At 45.7% G+C, this 26,125-nt stretch overlaps 1 protein-coding gene across 1 annotated transcript in view; it reads left to right on the forward strand.

Annotated features, from left to right (window-relative positions):
- The window catches only part of LOC137426508 (rho GTPase-activating protein 32), a 145,417-nt gene that overhangs the window by 17,066 nt on the left and 102,226 nt on the right, over positions 1–26,125 (forward strand). The window contains exons 4-5 of the mRNA XM_078777458.1: positions 9,110–9,212; positions 16,099–16,243. Of these exons, the coding sequence (XP_078633584.1) occupies positions 9,110–9,212; positions 16,099–16,243 (248 nt within the window). The remainder of the gene's footprint in view (positions 1–9,109; positions 9,213–16,098; positions 16,244–26,125) is intronic.

The following is a 26,125-nucleotide window of genomic DNA, read 5'->3' on the forward strand; positions in this document are numbered from 1 at the left end:
CTTGTCGCTGCTCAAGTAGACAGATTCCTTCCCAGGGTATTGCCGCAGTACGATCGCATTCACTTCATCAACCGCCTCATTCGTAGGACAGAGGATGGTTCGGCTGCAAAGCCAGTTCCTGTCAAGCTGTCAAAGCCAGTTGTGTTTCATTGTGATGTTTGTGCGGTGATGGGCGGTGTGTACAAAGGGCAGGGACTTAATCAACGCGAGCTGATGACTCGCGCTTACTGGGAATTCCTCGTTCGTGGGACACTGTCTCAAGCCCCAGTCGCCATCACGGATGGGGCTCAGCGGTTTACCGAGCCTGACGGCGAAGGGCAAGGTACACGCTGGTCCATCCAGTGTAGCGCGCGTGCGGCCCTGGACATCGAAGGGCATTATACGTTCATTAAACATTAAACGTTCATTCAAGGATTACGAAACGAAAAACATTACGAAATTACGGATTGCACGAATATGTGAATTGTGATTGTGTTTTATTGTGATGTTTGTGTGGCGACGGGCGGTGTGTACAAAGGGCAGGGACTTGATCAACGCGAGCTGATGACTCGCGCTTACTGGGAATTCCTCGTTCGTGGGACACTGTCTCAAGCCCCAGTCCCCATCACGGATGGGGCTCAGTGGTTTACCCGAGCATGACAGCAAATGGCAAGGCACACGCTGGCCTGTCCAGTGTAGCGCGTGTGCGGCCCCGGACATCGAAGGGCATTAAACGTTCATTAAACATTAAACGTTCATTAAAGGATTACGAAACGAAAAACATTACGAAAATACCTTCACACCGTCACGTCAAACACTACCGTGAACACATACATCGTCACAATGAGAACATCGTCACAATGAACGTTATGGGAACGCGAATGTTATGCGGGAGTCCAAACCTGAGAATGCTGGAGACAAAAGCTGAAATTGGGAAAACAATATAGCCTATTTTACTCCCAGGGGTCACAGGATTACCCACCCAAAATATCTTTGCGATCGGTTCAGCAGTTTTTACGGTACCTTCGAACGGACAGACGGACATTTGGTGAATTATAGTAAGATAGATCATTATAGACTCCGCTTACTACATTGTCATTATAGATCATTATGGACTCCGCTTACTACATTGGCATTATAGATCATTATAGACTCCGCTTACTACATTGGCATTATAGATCACTAGCAGAAGTACCCGGCATTGCCGGGCGGGGGAGGGGAGGGGAGGGGGAAGGGGAGGGGAGGGGAACGGGGGGGAGGGGAGGAGAGGAGAGGGGGGAGGGGAGAAGAGGGGGGAGGGGGAGGGATGGGAGGGGGAGAGGGGTCGGAGGGGGGAGGGGAGGGTGGGGGGTTGGAGGGGGAGGGGGGCAGAGGGGTCGGAGGGGGGAGGGGAGGGTGGGGGGTTGGAGGGGGAGCGGGGAGGGGGAGGGGGGCAGAGGGGGAGGAGGGTAAGGGGGGAGGAGGTGGAGGGGGAGGGGGGGAGAGGGGGAGGGGGAGGGGGAAGGGGGGAAGCGGAAGGGGGAGGGGAAGGGGGAGGGGGAAAAAGGGAGGGGGAGGGGGAAAAAGGGAGGGGGAGGGGAGAAGGGGAGGGGGTAGGGTGGAGGGGGAAGGGAGGGGGAGGGGAGGACGGAAGGGGGAGGGAAGGGGAGGGCCAGTCAACAATGACGTTGCAGTTCTCATGGTCGGAGAGCAGCACAACAATCGCGACATCGTCCTGCATCTTCGCAACAGCACGAAGCGGATTTTGGAGACTCACCGATCCTGTGACGCCCTCCAGTACCGGCGTTGCCGGGCGGGGGAAGGGAGACCCGTACATTACCAACCCGTACATTCGCCCTCTCGACTCAAGCTCACTCGGACAAAAGCCTCGCACAAATTACACCGTGAAGGCCCAATGGCCATGTCTATGCCTCAAATCAAGTACGTGAGCGAGACTGGCGCACTGAAAAGTGAAGCCGCCGTGCCGCCATCTTGGTTAGCACGACTCGACCAACTCGCTTCGCGGATCTCGTTTGTTTTGAACGTGTGAATTACGTGCGAACGCGTAACTGTGAGTTTATGGTGGCAAGGAGCATCATGTAATCACTCTGAGCGAATCAGCGCGCTGCTCTGCCACCTGATCAGATTCCGAGTATAATATTCCTCGCTGAAATGCGCTGAGGTAAATATGAATAAAAAATATGGATCTCGTAAAGATGAAAGAAAAAAAAAAACCTATGTGGTGTGAATGGCAATGTTCCTCGCTGAAATGTGAAAAAACGCAATTGCTTTTCGCTCTGAAATACGTGCGAACGCGTAACTGAGTTAATGGCGGCAAGGAACATCACGTGATCGCTCTGAGCGAATCAGCGCGCTGCTCTGCCACCGGCTCAGATTCCGTGCATAATATTCCTCGCTGAAATGCACTGAGGTAAAAATATGGTAAAAAAATATTATGAAATAATGTTTTTTAGGTCGGCCATGTTCTTCCCAGGCTCAATGGCCATGTCTATGCCAAATATCAAGCACGTGAGCCTCTCCGTTTAGGAGTATATCGGTAACATTACACACACACAAACTGTGTTTTATATATATAGATTATAGACCCCGCTTACTACATTGGCATTATTGATCATTATAGACTCCACTTACTACATTGTCATTATAGATCATTATAGACTCCGCTTACTACATTGTCATTATAGATCATTATAGACTCTGCTTACTACATTGTCATTATAGATCATTATAGACTCCGCTTACTACATTGGCATTATAGATCATTATAGACTCTGCTTACTACATTGGCATTAATAGATCATTATAGACTCTGCTTACTACATTGGCATTATAGATCATTATAGACTCCGCTTACTACATTGGCATTATAGATCATTAAAGACTCCGCTTACTACATTGGCATTATAGATCATTATAGACTCCGCTTACTACATTGGCATTATAGATCATTATAGACACCGCTTACTACATTGGCATTATAGATCATTATAGACTCCGCTTACTACATTGTCATTATAGATCATTATAGACTCCGCTTACTGCATTGTCATTATAGATCATTATAGACTCCGTTTACTACATTGGCATTATAGATCATTATAGACTCCACTTACTACATTGTCATTAAAGATCATTATAGACTGCTTACACAGAAAATCACATCTATGAAAGAAAATGTAACTTCCACTCGAATCTTCTTTGTACCTCAAATAATTTACATCGAGTTGGACAAACATCAAAATCTCTCTACTATTTGATCAATTTCTCTCTGTGTTTCACATTATATCAGTTAGACAATAAAATATAGATGACTTTGTCCTTATGCCATCATGAAATAGTATAATTATGCATAATGCAATCCGCAAATGCAAATTGTATATACTTGTAGCTGAACAGGATATTGCACAAAACAATAAATAATAACAACAATATTAATAACAACTAAAGGTATGTGGTACCCTAATAATAATATAATAATAATAATAATAATAGTAATAATACCAACAATAATACTAAAACACATGTACATTGGCATTGTCAACCCTTCCCAAAAATCTCAGATTTGAAACTATCAGCATTTCCTGAAAAACCAACGGACATTTTTGTAAGGAAAGCATTCCCACAAGGAAGCAAAACTGTTCACTAGTGCAGAAAATTGGCAAAACCTCAAAACTGCTGTGACAGCACAAATTCTTAGCCAATTTAATAGTACAACAGAAACCAATTACAATTTGGACACTGGATTGGCAGCATAGCTCGGAAATAGCGTCCCGGCCTTGGTGTCACAACAGTGGGTTCGATCCCCCCAAACTTACTACAAGCTGTTACCCTGGTGTTTCACAGGCAGGATGTTATTAGCTACGTTATTCAGTGGGCCGTACGTTGGAAAGGACATTAAACTTGCTTCCCGTCTGCTAGCATTACTTGCTGATGGGCATTAAAGATCCCAATTTATCCTTTGGCAAGGAGTATCGGTAGGCCATTTTGTTTCAACACTCTGGTCCAAATTCCAAATTACTGCACTGCACTTGCAGCAAAGCTGAGCCTCAGTGATGATGCAACCAGCAGGCCGAATTCATGAATGAATGTCAGTCTAATATGCATTTTTAAAAATACATGACCTCAGGCTTGTAGTGAAGCTGCCTCACACACACACACACACACATGGATACACAGACTCACATACGCGATACAACACGATACTGTTAGACTAGACAAACACAGCTTGGGGGAAGTGCCGTCAATTCTCAGGGAACTCTGGGTACTAGTGACGACACAACAATGGCACCACTTTTCTCACGGCACTCAGTGGGGCATTTCCTAAGGAGGAATCTCTTCCTTCCCGATGGATGCCAAACTATGGGGATTGTCCGTGCTTTTAAAACCTTTTAAACGCGGAATGTCAAGCAAGGAAGCAGCACGTGCAATTGTTAAAGTCTTTGGTATGGCTCAGCCAGGGTTTGAACCACATAAACCACAAATAATAACGACAATCTATAAAATAATACGTTTGTCCATCAATCCGTCCGGCTGTCGTCAGGCAGCTTCGCAGCATATTTATCGAAAATGGGGAACGGCTTGACAAAAGCGCCATTTTTATTTTGGTGGTCCATTAGACCATATACAATAGATTTAGGACCGGAGGCAAGAAATATACAGTGTTCTTCACCTTTTTATTGGACAAAAACCAAGGACAAAAACCAATTATGTATATATTTTCAACAAGGAGGCTAACTTTTATTTCATTACATGCAGTGTTATTTGTAAAACTTATGCATGCCTGCATAATAAATCTTACGCTTCCATGTAATAATAATTAGTAATATAATACCGAGTGTTTATACAAATGTGTTATACTTGTGACTCGCGCACTTCTCATATATCTAACATGTACGCAAATACAGACTTGGCATTTAATATGGAATATTTTTTTTTTCTTGACTTGGGTTTACTTTCTGAACTCGGTATATCAATCTGGTGAGTTTCTTTTACGCTTCGGTGATTTCTTTGTTAAAATAACCATGTCACTGATTGTCTGTCACAGCAAGAAGTCAATAATAGGATTATATCACAGGTGGCGTGACAAAATGTACAGACAGACTGTACATTTGACGATTGGCTTCACAATAGGGTATATAAGGGTTGTTGCATTCTGTATTAGTGGAAAACAACTGCTGCACGTCTACAAAAGTTATTGCCGCTTCCCCTGGAGATGGTCCGTCAACTCAACAATGCTGTTTGTCATTTAGTGGTGGCTTACGAAATTCCGGCATGAAACAGCGTGCTATTGCTCGGCAGTATGGCATCACTCAAGGTCAGGTGTCAAAGATCCTGAAACGAAATGCTCAGAGGGGTGTCCCTACTCCAATACCGAGGTCAGGACGTCCCCGCAGAACCACAAGGAGGGATGATCGCCAGCTGCACCGGTTAGTCTGCAATGGCCGTACCAAGTCAGCTAATCGGCTTAGGGCTGAATGGCAGCAACTGACAAATGTGCCTGAATCCAGAAGGCTAGTCAACCAACGACTGGTTCAAGCAGGCTATCGTGCCAGGCGTCCCCTGAGAAAGCCACATCTGACCAGACAACACCGCCAGCGCCGATTGCAGTGGGCCAGAGAGCACCGTCAATGGCAGCCAGGACACTGGAATCATGTGAACTTCAGTGACAAGTCTAGATTTCTGGTCTATCGTCAATATGGTCACGTCCGAGTGCGCAGACAAGTGCATGAAGCCTACAACGAAGATTGTATAGTGCCAAGAGTCCACGCTGGAGGTGGTGGGGTGACCGTTTGGGCTGCTTTTCATGCAGGGGGCAAAACTGACCTGGTTGTTCTGAATGGAAACCTGAACCAGTTCAAGCAAAGGGCCATTCTGGAAGAAACATTGCTTCCATTTGTTCGTGCAGCCTTTCGAGGAAACTTTGTCTTCCAAGATGACAATGCACTGCCTCATCATGCCCGCATGATCCAACACTTTCTTGCTGACCGTGGTGTAGAGCATATGGAGTGGCCTGCCATGTCCCCGGATATGAATCCGATAGAGAACTTGTGGGCAGAATTAACGCGTCAAATCGACAACTTGGACCAGCAGCCTGCCTCTGTGCGTGAATTGCAGCAGGCTATTGTAACTGCATGGCAAGCGATTCCTGTCCAAACCTTGGCAAATCTCATGAAAAGCATGCGTCAACGTGTGCGTGCTCTCCTGAATGCTCGTGGGGGTTACACGAAGTACTGAACTGTAATTTTACTGTCCGTAATCCCAGTCGTAATTTAACTTTTGTTTTCGTGAAAATTTTTTTTTGGCTAATGTGCAAAATAAAGAGATACTTCTGGAAAACGCACAGAAGTTTAACATAGTACTGTCCGTGAATTGAGTTCGATATCAGTTTACATCACTTTCAAGGATCAATTTATTTGCTTTGAAATGTCAAATGTGGTTTTTGTTTCTTTTAAAGGTCACATTAACAAAATCTAGAATAATTTCAACATAATTCCAATGAACTTTTGGTTCTAAGTCATCTTGAAAAGTAAGTTCACCCCCACAAAAAAAATATTCCATATTAAATGCCAAGTCTGTACAAGGATGTAATAGTGGGGCGGCTTAGCCCAAATATTCAAAAGAATTGTGCATTTTGTGATACAAGCACCAAATTTGGCACAAATGTACATTAATATGTTGTGAACATTTTCAGATATTGGGCCACTTGAAATTCCGTAATTTTTTTTTTCAAATTTTTTCAAATTTCGTAATTTCAAATTTTTCGGGTGACACCGTCACAATTTCGGTCTTCGAGGCCGGCCGATAGGCAAAGTGTGACCGGAAGGGACGAGGTTCTCCTGACCACGTGGCCCTCGATCTGGGAAGCGAGAGGCGTTCCATTAGTGGACGCGCCCCTCACGCCCGACTTTTGGGCGGCCCCGGCAGGCCGTTTGTTTTGACGTTCCGTGACAGGCCCCGCACCCCCACCTCCGGGCCGACCGGAAGCTTGTGCTGAGTACATCATACCTGAACAACTCAGTGAGGCAGAACACAGCATTGCACACCAGGGTGACCCCTTCAGTGCATAAACCAATTAACCTGTCCACTGCAGGGCATATAGAAATGAAGTTATTTTCTGCATATAATAATAATATAAGTTCAGTTCTATATAACAATTTCTGTTATCACCACTACCACTACAACTACCACTACTACAAGCTTTGTCTGGAATTTTGTGGACTAACAGACAAACCGACATACAGACAAGCTGGGATCAAAACATTACCTCCTTCCACCATTGAGTGTAGAGGTAAACATCATGGAAATTATATCATGCCCTAGATTTAATTCATGCTTACCCGTGTATTTGCTTCACTGGTTCACAAGGTCTTTTGCATACATGTAATTCAGACTCTCGTCTTCATTGCTGACCACACAATGTTCGCAACATATTAATGTACATTTGTGCCAAATTGGGTGCTTGTATCACAAAATGCACAATTCTTTTGAATATTTGGGCTAAGCCGCCCCACTATATCGGCCGGCCTCGAAGACCGAAATTGTGACGGTGTCACCCGAAAAATTTGAAATTACGAAATTTGAAAAAATTTGAAAAAAAAAATTACGGAATTTCAAGTGGCCCAATATCTGAAAATGTTCGCAACATATTAATGTACATTTGTGCCAAATTTGGTGCTTGTATCACAAAATGCACAACAGGTTTGCTCTGCTGCTACACTATAATGACAATATAGCTTTAGAACAGACAACATGTTGTTCAAGGTAATTTGTCCAGCAATTTATGTATTTACGATTTTAGTCTAACTCCAATAGCTGATGATTTATTTGCATAAATGTATTGCTCGATATTATGCTGTGCGAGTCGTATTTGCACAAAAGTCAAATACTGTATATGTCTTGCCTCTGGTCCTAATTCTATTGCATATGGTCCAATGAACCACTAAAATAAAAATGGTACTTTTGTAAAGTCGTTCCCCCAAAAATTGCTAAGCTGCCTAACTATATGTGTAACATTCCGTTGCACCCATTGGTTGGACAGTTCGCCTGATTCTACCCACAATTTCAACCTGATGAAACATCATATGGCCGCCATGTTGGTGCATACTGCTATGCAAAGCCAAATACATCTTCAGAGCTGTCGTATTCACAATCGCCATGCCGTCCCTATACGTTTTTCCTCCAGTTTAAAACGACCAAAGCGACAGCTAAAATGATGCCGATAGGCATCACAGGTTGTGAAGGTAGGCCTCACTGATCACAGCAGTGGTCTGTTGCCTTATACACCGCCCAAATAACGATGTGGCATTCTTTAAAGCAGGGCTTAAACCCATGTCATTGTAAAGTTATTTGTCTGAGATCATTATTTATTTTTAATTATCTGCATATCTGCATGATCAGGAAGAAGATAATTGGTCTTGAGTTGTTTATTGGCACAATTAACCTGCTCATGGTCACATATCTTTTCTGCATATCTCGTGGGATTGTGACTTGGACAGGCGACCTTGATGGGCCGTGACATGGAAGAGCTGTTTCAATCGCGGCTTCCGTGAAGTTTTTTTGCACGATTTTCAATTGCGGCGATCACATGATATAGGATATTCAGCTGTTTCAATATGGGAATGTCCATCTGCTTTTATGAGCAGGAGTAAAGTGAGGGCAGAACACAGAGTTGGTGTTGGGAGGGGGAGAGCAAAGATGGGACAGAATTGAGAAGGGTAGGTTGAGGCTTTGGGGGGTGGGCATGCGGGGAGGGAGGGTGGTTGAGGAGTTTTGGTGGGGGGAGATGGGGTTTTAAGGCTCGGAGTGGGGATTGAATTGACTCCTTAAGAAGGTTAAGGACTTGGCATTGGGTGGCACAGGTTGAGGAGTTGGAGTTTGTGGGCGTGTGAGGGGGGTGGGGAGGGGGGGGGGGAGAAAGGGTGGAGAGGGCTGATGACTTGAAATCACATTTTACATTGTGCAGATGTTCCACGAGTGCCTGATAGTAATTACAATAAAAATAATATGGATACGTTGTTAAAAGTCTAAACATTTCATTAGGCAACCCTTATTAATTTCCCTGAGGGAATGTTAAACACATGGGCTCCTGTGCTGAATCATATGGTTCGTAATGTTCTTCATCTGTTGACAGTGCCTGCAGTGGTGAAGATCTGCACGGAGTTTGTGGAGAAGTTTGGTGTCACAGATGGCATCTATCGTCTCTCCGGAGTCACCTCCAACGTAAACAAGCTGAGGTAATACTCGATAACAGCCCAAGGGCTATCACAGAAGTGCACACTCAACCCCCTTCCCCCTCCTAATCAACACCAGGCTATCTCAGAAGTACACACTTCTCAAAATCCCCAGGCTTTGACAGAGGTACTCACCCCTCAAAATCCCCCAGGCTTTGACAGAGGTACTCACCCCTCAAAATCCCCCAGGCTTTGACAGAGGTACTCACCCCTCAAAATCCCCCAGGCTTTGACAGAGGTACTCACCCCTCAAAATCCCCCAGGCTTTGACAGAGGTACTCACCCCTCAAAATCCCCCAGGCTTTGACAGAGGTACTCACCCCTCAAAATCCCCTAAGCTATCTCAGAGCTGAATTATTGCTGTCCCTCAATGTCAAGTATGATGTCGTCTATCAATCAAGTCAGTTTAATGTCCTGGAGTGGCTCTACAGTCCAACGAAAGACCGAAATGGTCTGTCACGTCGAGGGCAAGACCAGACATCACCAAATACAGTAGTGTCGTCTGTTACACACTTTTTTCAGGTGTTGTTGCTTCTCCTTTTCAAACTTCTTTACACCACTTTTGATCACATGTCACCAGGCGCGGAGCTCATTTGCATCTGTCTCAAAAGACTCAATGCCGACGTTTGTCTATTGTACATTGTCCTTCAGAGTGTCCTTGTAGTGCTTCTTCTGGCCTCCTAATTTGCATTTGTCAGATGCATCTCACAATACAGTAACTTGCTAGGTATGCATTCATCTGGCATCCAGATGACATGTCTGGCGCATCTCAGGTGGGTACAAATCAGACCTGATGCAATGCTTTCAGATGTTGCTCTTCCAAGCACCTCATAGTTGGTCACTTTGTGGTGCCATCAAATGCCGATAAGTTGTCATCGGTGTTGTTGATGGAAACTTTCTAGTTTTACCTCATGGTCAATTTTTGCTGCATTGGTGATGAAGCTACCAAAGTAAATGAAATGCTTGACAGACTTGGGAGGATAGCCATCAAGAGTTCACAGAGGTAAACACTCCTCAAACCTCCCAAACTATCTTAGAGGTACACACTCCTCAAATAATCAGCCTCTCGTACAGGTACACACACTTCAAAAATCTCTGGCCTCTCTCAAATGTACAGGTTTGTCCAAAACCCCAGCTGTTCATACAGGTCCATACTCATCAAAACATCCTTCGCTACTGGTTTAGGACAGTGGTACAAACTCCTAAAAGAACCCCAACCTATCCCAGAGGTAAACACTCCTCAAACCCTCCAGACTATTTTTGAGGTACACACTCTTCAAAAATCCCTGGCCTCTCTCAAAGGTACAGGTTTGTCAAAAACCGAGCTGATCATACAGGTATATACTCATCAAAAAACCCTGGGCTACTGGCTACTGGACAGCGGTACATACTCCTAAAAAACCCCAAACTATTTCAGAGGTAAACGCTCCTAAAAAAACCCACAAACTATTTCAGAGGTCCTCAAACTCTCCAGGATCTCATAGAAGCACACACTCATCAAAACCCTTCAACATATCTCAGAGTGGTACAGCCCATGCACCCCCTGAGCTATCTCTAGGGTACATAATCCTCAAAAACCAAGCCTATGTATCAGACAGGAACACAATCCTCAAAAGCTCTTGTCTATCATAAAGACACACACTTGTCTAAAACCCCTGGGCTATCTCTGGTGCACATAATCCTCAAAAACCAAGCCTATCAGACAAGAACACAATCCTCAAAAACTCTAGTCTATCGTAAAGACACACACTTGAGATCTCGCGAGATCTTTGAGATGACGTCACGGATTTTCGAAGCTCCACACGGTCTCCACGTTTTTCAAAGTTAAGTCATTGTTCACAATTGTATTTTGTCGAAACTGTATTGATCTTTCGGTGTGTGAACCTATAGTGTGCCCCTTGGAACTTTCTCAGTGTTTATCTTTCATAAATTAATCGTTTGTTTGCCATGCCGCGTGTGAGGCCTTGCAGCCTCAGGCTTCCCCCGTCGAAGTTTGTTCCTTCCTTCGCTGTTTTTGCTAGGTTTTTTGATTTTTCCCTTCTCCCTCAAACTTCACCGAACATCTACTCTTTGTCTAACGTTGTAACCCCCACCCCCCCCCCAAAAAAAACCAAACAAACAAACAAAACTTTTATTTCCCTTTCTCCTCGTGTGCTTTTGTCCCATCGTGCGCCTCTGTCCATGTGCGCTGTCCCGCCCCGCCCCCATCATCTCCTTGCCTTCCACCTTTTGCCCTGTTCACGTGACTCGTGGGTGTCCATCAAGGCCCTCTCCCCGTTGGTATTTTCGTGAATATAAGATTGTTCTTCACGGTTCTGTTTAAATATGTTAAAACTTTCCCCTTCAGTGTTTTATTCAGTGGTTTATTACAACATGCTGTTTTTCTTCCTATTTAAAAGGCTCCTTTCAATTTCCTCTTCAACTCATTCCATTTCAAAAAAATATTCAATCTCTTATAATTCTTTCTCAATACATGCTCTAAATTCTCATTCATTCAACCCCTCCTCCATCGTTCTTAAATGGATCGCTAACTTGAAAATCACAACAAACCCAATTTGTTATAAATGTTCATCTTTCATTAATCATCCACTTTCTGAAATCCCCCCTTGCCCCTCCCCTCCAAATCTCCCCCCTTGCCCCTCCCCTCCAAATCTCCCCCCTTGCCCCTCCCCTCCTAAACTCCCCCCGTTCCCCTCCTCTCCTAAACTCCCCCCTTGCCCCTCCCCTCCAAATCTCCCCCCTTGCCCCTCCCCTCCTAAACTCCCCCCTGCCATTCCCCTCCGAAACTCCCCCCTTGCCCCTCCCATTCAAAACTCCCCCCAACCCCTCCCCTTCAAATCTCCCCCCCAACCAATCCTCCCAAATTCTCCCTCCTCCCACCTCCTTCTCAAAGCTGCCTCCTCCCCACTTCGTCTCCCTTCTATCTCATACCTCCACTTCCCCAACCTTCTACTTTCCTCTGCCCCCCCCCCCCTCAAACAACCCCTCACTGTGCCTCATCCCATCACCATCAAACCTTTCATCCTCCTCATCCTTCCATTTCTTGTAACTCTTCTGTAATCTCTGACACACTATCAACTGCTCTTCCTACCTCCCCCTCTCATCCTTCATCTGACCCTACCCCTCCCCTGCCCTGTCCTCCACCTGATGCTCCCCCTCTCTCCTCATTAACGGTATGGACCTCAAACATCCGGGGCCTTCGCTCAAACCTGATTGATCTCTCCATTCAGGTTGCTTCTGACAATCCAGACTTGATCTGCTTAACAGAGACTTTCCTCCTTCAAGATGTCTCTGATTCCTTAATATCTCTTCCTGGTTACTCCCTCCTCCGGTATGATAGACCTGAGCCTCGTCCTTGTGGTGGGGTGGCTATCTTTATCAAAAACTCTCTTCCTCACTCTCCTTGCACTGCCCTCTCTCCACCCCAACCCCAGGAGTACCTCTGGCTATGGCTTCCTCTCCGCTCCCACCTTTTGTTCAAATGTGTTCTGTACCGTCCTCCAAACAGTGATGACTCCATTTACATTTCGCTGTCAGACAACATGGACCAACTTCTATCAACTCATCCAAACTCTCTCTTCCTCATATGTGGCGACTTCAACTGTCATCATGCCAGCTGGCTGGGTGTGGGTTCATCTCTCACCAGCCATGGCACCTCAGCAAAGGACTCCTGCGACTCATTGGGACTGACACAATCTGTCAATTTCCTGACCCGGATCTCAGTCAATGGAATATCTTCTCTTCTGGACTTGGTTATGACTAACTTCCCTGCAAATGTCTGCTGCTCTTCTTCTGCCCCAATCGGTTCTTCTGATCATGTGCTTGTTAAAGTGGACATCTCTCTGGCCATTCTCAGAGAGCCTCCTCAGCGCCGACGAGTCTGGCATTTCACTCAGGCTGACTGGCATGGTCTGCAAGCAGCCATCAATCATCTGGACTGGTCTCCCATCTCTACTGCCTCTGACATCAATTCTTCCTGGGAATTCTTCCAAAGCAAACTGCTCTCTCTCATGCACAGATTTATCCCATCTCGGCTTCAGTTGTCTTACCCTTCCCTCCAGTCCATGGTACACTGAATCTTGTGGTGAGGCAGTTGCCCTGAAACAACTTGCCTTTGCCTCTTAGAAGGCAAATCCAACAGAAGGAAATCTCATTTCCTTCCACCAAGCTCAGAACAAGTGTGTGTCTACCCTCAGGAGTGCAAGGAAGCACTATCTCTCCACACTCAAGACTAAACTGTCAAACCTGTCTCCCTCCTCCAAATCCTGGTGGCGTCTGGTCAAATCCGTTTCTGGTGTTTGTTCCCCCTCCATCCCCTCCCTTACCTCAAATGGCTACACAGCTGACACTGCACGTGACAAAGCCGAATGCCTCAACTCTGTGTTTGCCTCAAAATCTTGTGTCCCAAACCCATCTCTCTCTGTTCCCACCTTTCCCAGTCGAACCCAACTGCTCCTGGACTCTGTGTCCTTCTCTCCAAACAAGGTGGAGAAGTTTTTGTCAAACCTCGACTCTGATTCTGCAACTGGACCAGACGGCATCAGCCCACGGGTCCTAAAATCCTGCTCTGCCGCTCTATCTCACCCTCTCTGTTCTTTTCACCCTCTCTTTTGCTCAAGGTCATCTGCCAGCATCTTGGAAATCAGCAAACATACCGCTTTACACAAAAAATGTGCAAAAACAGATCCTTGCAACTGCAGACCAATCAGCCTGCTTCCAATTATCAGCAAAGTCATGGAATTCATCATTGCTTCGGATATCAAATCCTTCCTCTTCTCCAATGGCTTGATCTCTGATCATCAAGTTGGATTCAGACCAGGTCATTCTACTCTGGAAATGTTGCTTCTGCTGTCTCAACAATGGATGGAGGTCCTCAATGCCAAACAGGAAATCAGAGCTGTCTCACTTGACATATCACGTGCCTTCGATATGGTCTGGCACCCCGCTCTGCTCAACAAACTCTCCTCCTATGGTATCCAGGGAAATCTCCACTCATGGCTTGCGGACTTCCTCTCTGGTCGTAGGCAATGTGTGGCCCTGAATGGATTTCTTTCATCTCCCCTTCCTGTTCTGGCTGGAGTTCCCCAAGGTAGTGTTCTGGGCCCTGTGCTATTTCTGGTCTTCATCAATGATCTCTCTGACTCTCTGGAAAATCCTCTCTATCTCTTTGCTGATAACTCCACTATCTGCCGCTCCAATTCCTCATCCCTCAGATCGGCAGTCTGCAGCCTCCTCGCTCTCTGCAGACCTGGACAAAATCACAGACTGGTCAAACAAGTGGAACATGTCTTTCAATCCTGACAAATCTCACACTTTTACAATGTCTCTCCGAAAGGACCGACTGGAAAACCCTCCCATCTGCTTTCTCAACAATCCTCTCCAAGACGTTCTGTCGCTCAAGCTTTTGGGTCTCACTATCTGCCATGATCTTTCTTGAGAAAACCACATTTCCAAGCTGGCCTCCAGAGCCAGTCGCCGACTGGGCATCCTCCGTCGTGCGAAGTCCTTCCTTGGCACACCTGAGCTCCTCACCACATACAAGGCTTTCATCCGCAGCTCAATGGAATACCGTTCCCCCCTCTGGGCTGGTAGTCCTGCCTCACACCTAGCTCGGCTTCACGCTGTTGAAACCAAAGCTTTCAGAATCATTGGAATCTCCTGCGATGAAGTTAACTCCGAGGGCCTTTCACTCACTCACCGCAGGCAGGTTGGTGGTCTTTCTGTCTTCTACCGATTCCTCTCCGGCCTTGCTCCCCCAGCTCTCTCTGTGCTCTGTCCCCCCAATATTCCTTCAGGTCACACAAGATCTGCCTGCAACCCTCTTATGGTTAAACTGCCAAAATCTAGGCTCTCTGCTCACCTTCACTCTTTCATTCCCCTTTTCTCCCGCCTGTGGAACAAACTCCCCCACTCCCTTCAATCCCACTCCTCCCTCCAGGTCTTTAAAACAGCTGTTCACCACCATCTCTTATCTTCCCCCATCCAAAAAATTCACCCCAGATACACTTTGTTTTTGAAATTCCAACTTCTTTCCTGGACGTCCTTGCAGTGTTCATATGTTTTATACCTCTCCCACCTCCCCCCAAGCCCTCCCCCTCCCACATTTCTCCCGATGTCCCTGCTCTCAAATGTTGTGTTGCTGTCCTTCCCCCTCTCTCCATATCTTGTGTACCGCTTCCCTTATTTTCTGTGTTTTATGTGTCGGTTTGACTTTTTGTGTGATTAATGTTTGCTCTTTCACGAGCCTCGATCTTGTATACAAAAAAAATAGATAAAAAAACAAAAAAAAACTTGGTCTCAAACCCCCGGGCTATCTCTGGTGCACATAATCCTCAAAAACCAAGCCTATCAGACAAGAACACAATCCTCAAAAACTCTAGTCTATCGTAAAGACAAACCCTTGTTTGAAACCTCTGGGCTCCTGACCTATCACAGAGGTGCGCACTCCTCAAAACTCCCTGAGCTATATCAGAGGGCAGAGGTGCTTTTTGTTTCAATTTCACTACATGCATCACCAGCAGAGACTTAGCAACTGAAGAAGTGTTGGGAATGAATTTGTGCTTTTATATCTGCTAAGACAACCCTCTTTTTTGAGTTTGAGGTTTTGAGTACCAGTTCACTGGTAATTCCCTGTTTGTCGTAAAAGGCGACAAAAAGGGTTGGCGGCAGGAAGGGCATCCGGCCGTAAAACATTGCTTCAAAAAGGGGACCGAAAAACAACAACAACCACGGTCCCCGAAAAAGGCCAACCCCCGCTTGCGGGGAAAAATGGCCTCTAAAGGTGTTTTTTTTTTTTTTATCTGCTAAGACATGTGAATTAAACTTAACCAAACTACTTAATAATTGCTTCTTGATATCACTCTTTCCTGTCCTGTCTCTGCCACCGCAGGATAGCGTTTGAGAAGGGGACAGAACCCAACCTGTTGGCTGAACCTTACGGCTCGGATATCCACTGCGTGACCTCGGTTTGCAAGCAGTATTTCCGCCTACTTCCTGATCCGCTGCTCACCTACCGTCTTTACTCACAGTTTGATGTAAGGTATCAGCAAATCCACCAAAAGTCCAGTAATCGTTGCCATCAGCAGCGAATCAATTTGAATTCCGACAAATATTACGCACATTTGTTTTCATTTATTTACATTACTTGGATGGCCTACAACTTTTTATCATTAGGATGCTTGGAACTTCCTTCTAGCGAAATTAGATTACATATGAACAGATTAGATATTTTTTTTACTACAAAAGATTTGTCATCTGAACCATGTACCGATCATCAGCACAGCAAATTTCCTCTCTGGATCCTAAAGCAAACCTCCAACCCTACTTGGGCTGGCAGGATGGCCTAGAGGTGCATACCCAGCTAACACAACACCGTTGGGCCAACGTTGGAGCAACGTCAGACCAACGTTGGAGCAACGTCAGACCAACGTTGGAAATAGACGTCGCAATTGCAACCAATAGGCAAAGTTACCCCGACGTCCACAATGCGCTTGCGACCAATTGACCAAATGCCAACGTTGGCCCAACGGTGTTGTTACATACCCTCGTACACTCGACGTTACATACACTCGTTGTTAGCTGGGTACATACACTCGCCTCCAAGCTGTCTATCCTGGGTTTGAATCCCGAGCCAGCTATAAACTGTGATCCTGGTGTTTCGCAGGCAGGGCGATTCATCAATGTGTGTGCCGTCCCTCGGATGGACAACGTTAAACTGTGTGTCCGGTCTGCCGGCATTAGTTGGTGACCGTTGAAGATCTCACGGTGTCCTTTGTGAAGAATAGGCGAACTATTGCTGGCACCATGCACAGATTCCATATTCCTGTCTTGAATTATTGAGTCGGAGTGGGGACTCGACCAGGATTGTCGCCTAGTAACTGCTTCAACAGCACCAACGCTCTGCACAGGGCAGACATCATGATGCTGATGATGACGACGATGATGATGGTGATGGTGATGATGATGATGATGATGATGGTGATGGTGATGATGATGGTGATGGTGATGATGATGATGATGATGATGATGAAGAAGAAGAAGAAGAAGAAGAAGAACCCTAATCATAATAATAGTAATCCAATGCCAGCTCTCACAACCTTAAACCATAAAAACCATTGTAATAACCCAAACTCTAATCCTAAACAGAGAGTTCATAGAATATGTTACACTGTGCAGTGTTAAGTATCTCCTTAAATTTTAATTAAATAATGATTTTAAAGATAGTTAAAAAAAATTCTGTAAATTTAGCCTGATTGAAGCAGTCTTGTGCACCACCCTTATACACCACCTTATTTAACATGTCCAAGTACTGCTAAATGGAAGTGTTTTGGAAGTGGCAAGAGGGAGATTTGTGTTCTACACTGTTCAAGTCTATAATTCAATTTCAATAAAATAAAGATTGTAAATTCTGGAAATTCTGGAAATTCTGGAAATTTAGCCTGATTGAAGCAGTCTTGTGCACCACCCTTATACACCACCTTATTTAACATGTCCAAGTACTGCTAAATGGAAGTGTTTTGGAAGTGGCAAGAGGGAGATTTGTGTTCTACACTGTTCAAGTCTATAATTCAATTTCAATAAAATAAAGATTGTAAATTCTGGAAATTCTGGAAATTCTGGAAATTCTGGAAATTTAGCCTGATTGAAGCAGTCTTGCGCACCACCCTTATACACCACCTTATTTAACATGTCGAAGTACTGCTAAATGGAAGTTTTGGAAGTAGCAAGAGGGAGATTTGTGTTCTACACTGTTCAAGTCTATAATTCAATTTCAATAAAATAAAGATTGTAAATTCTGGAAATTCTGGAAATTTAGCCTGATTGAAGCAGTCTTGTGCACCACCCTTATACACCACCTTATTTAACATGTCCAAGTACTGCTAAATGGAAGTGTTTTGGAAGTGGCAAGAGGGAGATTTGTGTTCTACACTGTTCAAGTCTATAATTCAATTTCAATAAAATAAAGATTGTAAATTCTGGAAATTCTGGAAATTCTGGAAATTCTGGAAATTTAGCCTGATTGAAGCAGTCTTGCGCACCACCCTTATACACCACCTTATTTAACATGTCGAAGTACTGCTAAATGGAAGTTTTGGAAGTAGCAAGAGGGAGATTTGTGTTCTACACTGTTCAAGTCTATAATTCAATTTCAATAAAATAAAGATTGTAAATTCTGGAAATTCTGGAAATTCTGGAAATTTAGCCTGATTGAAGCAGTCTTGCGCACCACCCTTATACACCACCTTATTTAACATGTCCAAGTACTGCTAAATGGAAGTGTTTTGGAAGTGGCAAGAGGGAGATTTGTGTTCTACACTGTTCAAGTCTATAATTCAATTTCAATAAAATAAAGATTGTAAAAGTCGTAAAACAAATGAATTCCAGAATTTACCGCCGCTGACGCAGTGTCTATATACACCGCAGTGTTTAACACCTTACTTTAGTTATTTGTGCCTGTTTGTGTCCTTTATGAAGTCCTTAAATTCTATACTTTATAAATTTTATTTTATAAATTTTATTTAAAATTTTATTTTATAAGACTTTATGAAGTCTTTATGAAGTCTTCTTTCTGAAGCCCTTTATGTGTCCTTCATGAAGTCCTTAGAAACAGTAAGCTTCCTGTTTTGAATGATTTTCAATTCAATTTGACTGCAAGGCAGACAGAGTGATAAAATCATTTCACTCCGCTCTGCACATGTGTGATCGGGAAGAATTCAGAAACAAAATACTGTTAAAAAGGTAAGAGTGCCCCAAGCCAGCATTCTGGGCCCCGATTACTAATCTTCATCAATGATCTCTCTGACTCTGTGGAAAATGCTCTTTATTGGCGCTGAGGAAGCGCCTCTAGCGATTGACTTCCAGCCAGTGTAACGCTAATTCCTGTTACAGGAATTCTGAGATCATATAAGTGGGCGTGGCAGTTCCTGATTGGTTCGTGTTGGGGAACGCTTTCTCGCTGCCGACGTGACGTAAATTCGCGCACGCGCACTGGTGATTGGCGCTGAGGAAGCGCCTCTAGCGAATGACTTCCAGCCAGTGTAACGCTAATTCCTGTCACAGGAATTCTGAGATCATATAAGTGGGCGTGGCAGTTCCTGATTGGTTCGTGTTGGGGAACGCTTTCTCGCTGCCGACGTGACGTAAATTCGCGCACGCGCACTGGTGATTGGCGCTGAGGAAGCGCCTCTAGCGAATGACTTCCAGCCAGTGTAACGCTAATTCCTGTCACAGGAATTCTGAGATCATATAAGTGGGCGTGGCAGTTCCTGATTGGTTCGTGTTGGGGAACGCCTTCTCGCTGCCGACGTGACGTAAATTCGCGCACGCGCACTGGTGAAGCTTACTCGATCTTACTCGATCCCATATTACATGTACTTTCATTGCATACAAATTATACTTCCTCCTAGAAATTCCATGCCCGAACCTCAGCGCAATCCAAGAGGATTCACTTGTTTGCTGATGACTCCATCCTCTGCCGTGATATCCTTAACCCTTCAGATAGGAATGCTGCAACTTCTTCCCTCTCTACATACATTGGAAAAAATTACAAGCTGGTCAAACACTTTCGTTTTTCAATCCTGACAAATCTCACATTCTCACTTTATCTCCGAAGGGACCATCTGGACAACCCTCCTGTCTACTTTCTTAGCAATTCTCTTGTTTAAGTTCAGTCATTCAAACTCCTGTGTCTCACTATCAGCCATGATCTTTCTTGGGCAAACCGCATTTCCAAGCTGGCCTCCAAAACCAGTTGCCGACTCAATCGTACAAAGTCCTTCCTTTGCACACCTGAACTCCAATCCACGTACAAGGCCTTCATCTGCATATTGATGGAGTGAGTACTGCTTTCCTTTCTAGGCTGACGCCACTGCGTCGCACCTTGCTCAACTTGATGCCCTGGAAACCAAGGCTTTCAATATTATTGGAATCTCACACGATGAAGCCGGGTCTATGCGCTCATGACTTTCCCATCGTAGACAGTTCGGTTGTTGGTTCACGAGTTATCAAACAGAGTGACCACTATATTCGTCAGGGGTGTGTGTCTGTCTGTGTGTCTGTCTGTCTGTGTGTCTGTCTGGCTGTCTGTCCGCAGCATATTTACCTGATGATATCATCCGATCTTGATGAAACTTGGGTGGGAGGTTGACATCATGATCTAGTTGTGTCCTGCCTAAAGTGGGCGTATTGCCCCCATTGTGGGCTGAGCCACGCCCGAAAAAGATGTCTTTTTAGGGGGTAATTGAGGTCAAGCTACATCTTCTCTGAGGGAGTTGGTGAAATCTGACAGGGGTTTCGGTATTTGGTTAGGCCAATGTCATGTCTAGCCCCACGGAGCTCCATTTTTCATTTTCGCCCCAAGGTCAAGGTCACAAGGTCACGAAATTTAGAAAAGTCGATTTTTGATGGTTTTATTACATTGTTCGCTTCCTGATCGGGTGAAATGTCGTACATGATCTTATATTATCACATACATCATGAAATACAAGTTTTCCAACAAATTTCAGAATCTTCGACCTTTGACCTTTGAAGGTCACAAAGGTCAAATTTTCAAAGTTGGAGGAATCGAACCGAATTTTCGGTATTGTGTAGCTAACTAACCTCATAACTGATTATGCATTATTTTCTATTTCATTTCAAGGTCAGTAACCTTCGTTTTGTCATTTCCAGGCCAGCACCACACACAATTACGTACAGCTGGCTCTTAAAGGCCGGCGCACGCAGCGTTGTAAATAGGCATGTACGCCGCATGTCGGGGGCCGACACCTGCCACGTGTGCCCCCGACCCCCCAGTCCGGGCCTGTTTCGGTTATAGTCCGTCCTTTGTCATTGAATACCGCTCACTCGTGAACCATCGTCGTCTCCTGACTTGTCTCTTTTCTTTTCTTCCACCTCCTTTCTGGTGTTGCACCCTATGCCCTCTCCGTGCTTTGTCTCCGCCCAAACCCTACCTGCCCCCACCTCCCTGGGTTTCTGCAGCGCAAACTCAGTCCATCATCAACCCCCTTATAGTAAACTCCTTAAATTCAGAATCACTGCTCATCTCTACTCATTTGTTTCTCTTTTCCTGCTTGTGGAACCAACTTCCACCCATTCTCTCCAATCTCATTCCTCCCTCCAAGTCTTGAAGAGAGCTGTTCACCACAATCTCAGATGATCCCACATCTTAAATCATGATTATTTCCACCTTCGTTAACCCCTCTCTCCTACCCAAAAGCCCTCTCCTCCTTCCAAATTTATAGTTTTTCCTTCCTGAGAGTTTGCTTCTGTATCCATCTCATCCACCTCTTGCATTGTCCTCCACCCCTCCATATTTCTTCCCATACCCAATATTTGTCCAAATCTCCCTCCATTTTATCCTTCAACCTGCTCTTGGACAATCCTGTGTTGGTGTTTCCCCTCTATCTGCTGTTCCTTTTGCCTGGGACCTACCTAGGATCTGGCCATAATCTCAAAATCTGTCGCTGGCCATAATCTGTCGCTCCATTCTTCATCCCTCAGATCGGCAGTCTGCAGTCACCTCACTCTCTGCAGACCTGGACAAAATCACAGACTGGGCAAACAAGTGGAACATGTCTTTCAATCCTGACAAATCTCACACTCTTACGATGTCTCTCCGAAAAGACCGACTGGACAACCCTCCCATCCACTTTCTGAATAATCTTCTCCAAGAAGTTCTGTCACTCAAGCTTTTGGGTCTCACTATCTGCCATGATCTTTCCTGGGAAAACCACATTTCAAATCTGGCCTCCAAAGCCAGTCGCCGACTGGGCATCCTCCGTCGTGCGAAGTCCTTCCTTGGCACACCTGAGCTCATCACCACATACAAGGCTTTCATCCGCAGCTCAATGGAATACTGCTCTCCCCTCTGGGCTGGTGCTCCTGCCTCACACCTAGCTCGTCTTCACGCTGTTGAAACCAAAGCATTCAGAATCATTGGAATCTCCCGCGATGAAGCTAACTCCAAGGGCCTTTCACTCACTCACCGCAGGCAGGTTGGTGGTCTTTCCGTCTTCTACCGACTCCTCTCTGGCCTTGCCCCCCAGCTCTCTCTGGGCTCTGTCCCGCAAATATTCCTACAGGTCGCACAAGATCTGCCTGCAACCCTCTTATGGTTAAACTGCCAAAATCAAGACTCTTTGCTCACCTTCACTCCTTCATTCCTCTTTTCTCCCGCCTCTGGAGCAAACTCCCTCACTCTCTTCAATCCCACTCCACCCTCCAGGTCTTTAAAACAGCTGTTCACCACCATCTCTTATCTTCCCCCATCCAAAACCTTGATCTTTTCTACCCCCGCTAATTTCACCCCAAATCCACTTTTTGAAATACCAACTTCTGTCCTGGAAGTCCTTGGTGTCCTTGTGTTTTATACTTCTCCCACCCCCCCACCCCCCACCCCCTTCCCACGCCTCCTCCCCCCAAGCCCTCTCCGTCCCACACATCTCCATGCTCTCAAATGTTGTGTGCTCTCAAGTGTTTGTGTGCTTCCCCTTCTCTCCCCATCTTGTCTTCCGCTCCCTCTTTTTATATATCTTGTTTGTCTGGTTGATTTGTTTGTGAAGTAAATGTTAGCTCTTTCCCGAGCCTCGATTCAGTATACAAAAAAGAAATAAATTTTTTTTGTTGCATTGGTACATCTCTCATATTCAAAACACTATAAGGATTGTCCAACTTGAGTGCGTACTGTTGTACACCACATGACGTCATCACTCAATGTAAATATTCACAATTTTAGCATTTTATCCATGGAGAACCGGACTCAGTGATGTTATGGCTCGAGTGTCCACTCTGGGATGTCGGTGGCTCGAACGCGTCATACCGAAGACTTAAAAAATGTACGTGTTGCTTCCTTGCTTCATTTTCAGCATTTAAAAAGATAGAGCACAGACATACAACACTGGGAAAAGGCAAGAGTAAAGCACCCAGTATCACCCTTGCCAAGAAACTGTCCTGCCAGCAACAATGCTCTGTAAAGAGTACTGTACATCAAATCAAATCAATCCATGCAGAACTAGAACTACCTTCGGTAGAGCGCGTACCTCCACCAGGTACCTCCACCGTACCACTGATGGGCCGGATCTAGATTCGGACCTGAAGCAAAATCTAATCGGCTTGGTCTTGTCACCTATGCAACTCATCCACCAAGTTTATTCATAATCCATCCACAACTTTTTGAGATATCCTGCTGTATATAGTTTTTGGCCCAATTACTCAATAGTGAAGAATCACTTTAAAAAAATAAATAAATAAATATTGTATCCGAATCTGGTTTCGGATATTCACCAAAATGTAATCATTTCGGCTTTGTCACACACCCAACCTGTCCACCAAATTTGGTCCCAATCTGTCCATAACCTTTTGAGATATTGTGCCCACAGACAGACAGACAAGTGTGAAAATATGGTGGGGGTAACAAATAAATAATTTATATAAATTACACCAAGGGAGGCCTTTTAACACCTGTCTTGCAAGGTGGGGCATCGTTCAAATTCCACGACGGCTTCTGCCTTTTCCAAAAAAAACCCATCGATCCGTCACGTTGACCCCATCCATTGCCTTCAAATACAGTCAGTTAAGTCCAAACACCTGGTCCAAATCAGGTCCATTGCCTTCAGGTCCAAATAATTTACACCTTGCAAAGGGTCTCTGCTTGTCAAACTCTATCATTCTTTATCCATTTCTCTGGTCTTCATTCGACCAACGTGATCACTTACATTTTCCGTAGTTGTCTTCTGATCTATCATTCTCTTTTCTTTTCATCCTTTGTCCATTTATCTGACTCATCAAGCGTTTTGGTTGTCCTCCAAACAGTGAGTGATTTTACTGTCTGCATTCCATTCGCGACCCTGTCATTACTGGGCTTTTCCACTAACTGTGATTTATGTTTGAAATAACGGCCTTGTATTATTATAGACCGGTTTTGTCTCATAATAACAAAGTTTTATGATCCATTTCCACTGCGATGCATTGCATTCTTCGGGATGACAAGACAACTGAAAGCTATCCACACTCACACAACCTAACAGCATAACCAAAACCCCAGCATAACCAACCCTCCCATCCCCCCCCCCCCCCACATAACCAAACCCCCCGACCATAACAACCCTCCCCCCAACCCCAGCATAACCAACCCTCCCATCCCCCCCCCCCCCCACATAACCAAACCCCCCTAGCATAACAACCCTCCCACCAACCCCAGCATAACCAACCCCCCCCCCCCTGCATATCCAACCCCCCCTACATAACCAAACCATCCAGCATAACCAAAACCCCAGCATAACCAACCCTCCCATCCCCCCCCCCCCACATAACCAAACCCCCCGAGCATAACAACCCTCCCCCCAACCCCAGCATAACCAACCCTCCCACCCCCCCCCCCCCCACATAACCAAACCCCCCTAGCATAACAACCCTCCCACCAACCCCAGCATAACCAACCCCCCCCCCTGCATATCCAACCCCCCCTACATAACCAAACCATCAAGCATAACCAAACCGCCCAGCATAACCAAACCGCCCAGCATAACAAAACCCCCCAACATAACCAAACCATCAAGCATAACCAAACCGCCCAGCATAACCAAAACCCCAGCATAACCAACCCTCCCATCCCCCCCCCCACTACATAACCAAACCCCCCGAGCATAACAACCCCTCCCCCCAACCCCAGCATAACCAACCCCCCCTGCATATCCAACCCCCCCATACATAACCAAACCATCAAGCATAACCAAACCGCCCAGCATAACCAAACCCCCCAGCATAACCAAACCCCCCAGCATAACCAAACCCCCCAGCATAACCAAACCCCCCAGCATAACCAAACCCCCCAGCATAACCAAACCGCCCAGCATAACCAAACCCCCCAGCATAACCAAACCGCCCAGCATAACCAAACCCCCCAGCATAACCAAACCCCCCAGCATAACCAAACCCCCCAGCATAACCAAACCGCCCAGCATAACCAAACCCCCCAGCATAACCAAACCGCCCAGCATAACCAAACCCCCCAGCATAACCAAACCGCCCAGCATAACCAAACCCCCCAGCATAACCAAACCGCCCAGCATAACCAAACCCCCCAGCATAACCAAACCCCCCAGCATAACCAAACCCCCCAGCATAACCAAACCCCCCAGCATAACCAAACCCCCCAGCATAACCAAACCCCCCAGCATAACCAAACCCCCCAACATAACCAAACCATCAAGCAAAACCAAACTGCCCCAGCATAACCAAACCCCCCAGCATAACCAAACCGCCCAGCATAACCAAACCCCCCAGCATAACCAAACCCCCCAGCATAACCAAACCCCCCAGCATAACCAAACCCCCCAACATAACCAAACCATCAAGCAAAACCAAACTGCCCCAGCATAACCAAACCGCCCCTGCATAACCAAACCGCCCAGCATAACCAAACCCCCCAGCATAACCAAACCCCCCAGCATAACCAAACCCCCCAGCATAACCAAACCCCCCAACATAACCAAACCATCAAGCAAAACCAAACTGCCCCAGCATAACCAAACCGCCCCTGCATAACCAAACCGCCCAGCATAACCAAACCCCCCAGCATAACCAAACCCCCCAACATAACCAAACCGCCCAGCATAACCAAACCCCCCAACATAACCAAACCATCAAGCAAAACCAAACTGCCCCAGCATAACCAAACCGCCCAGCATAACCAAACCCCCCAGCATAATCAAACCCCCCAGCATAACCAAACCCCCCAACATAACCAAACCACCCAGCATAACCAAACCCCCCAACATAACCAAACCCCCCAACATAACCAAACCCCCCAGCATAATCAAACCCCCCAGCATAACCAAACCCCCCAGCATAACCAAACCCCCCAGCATAATCAAACCCCCCAGCATAACCAAACCCCCCAACATAACCAAACCACCCAG

Source organism: Myxine glutinosa, chromosome 5 (genome assembly GCF_964187855.1).
Source record: "Myxine glutinosa chromosome 5, kmMyxGlut1.1, whole genome shotgun sequence".
NCBI lineage: Eukaryota > Metazoa > Chordata > Myxini > Myxiniformes > Myxinidae > Myxine > Myxine glutinosa.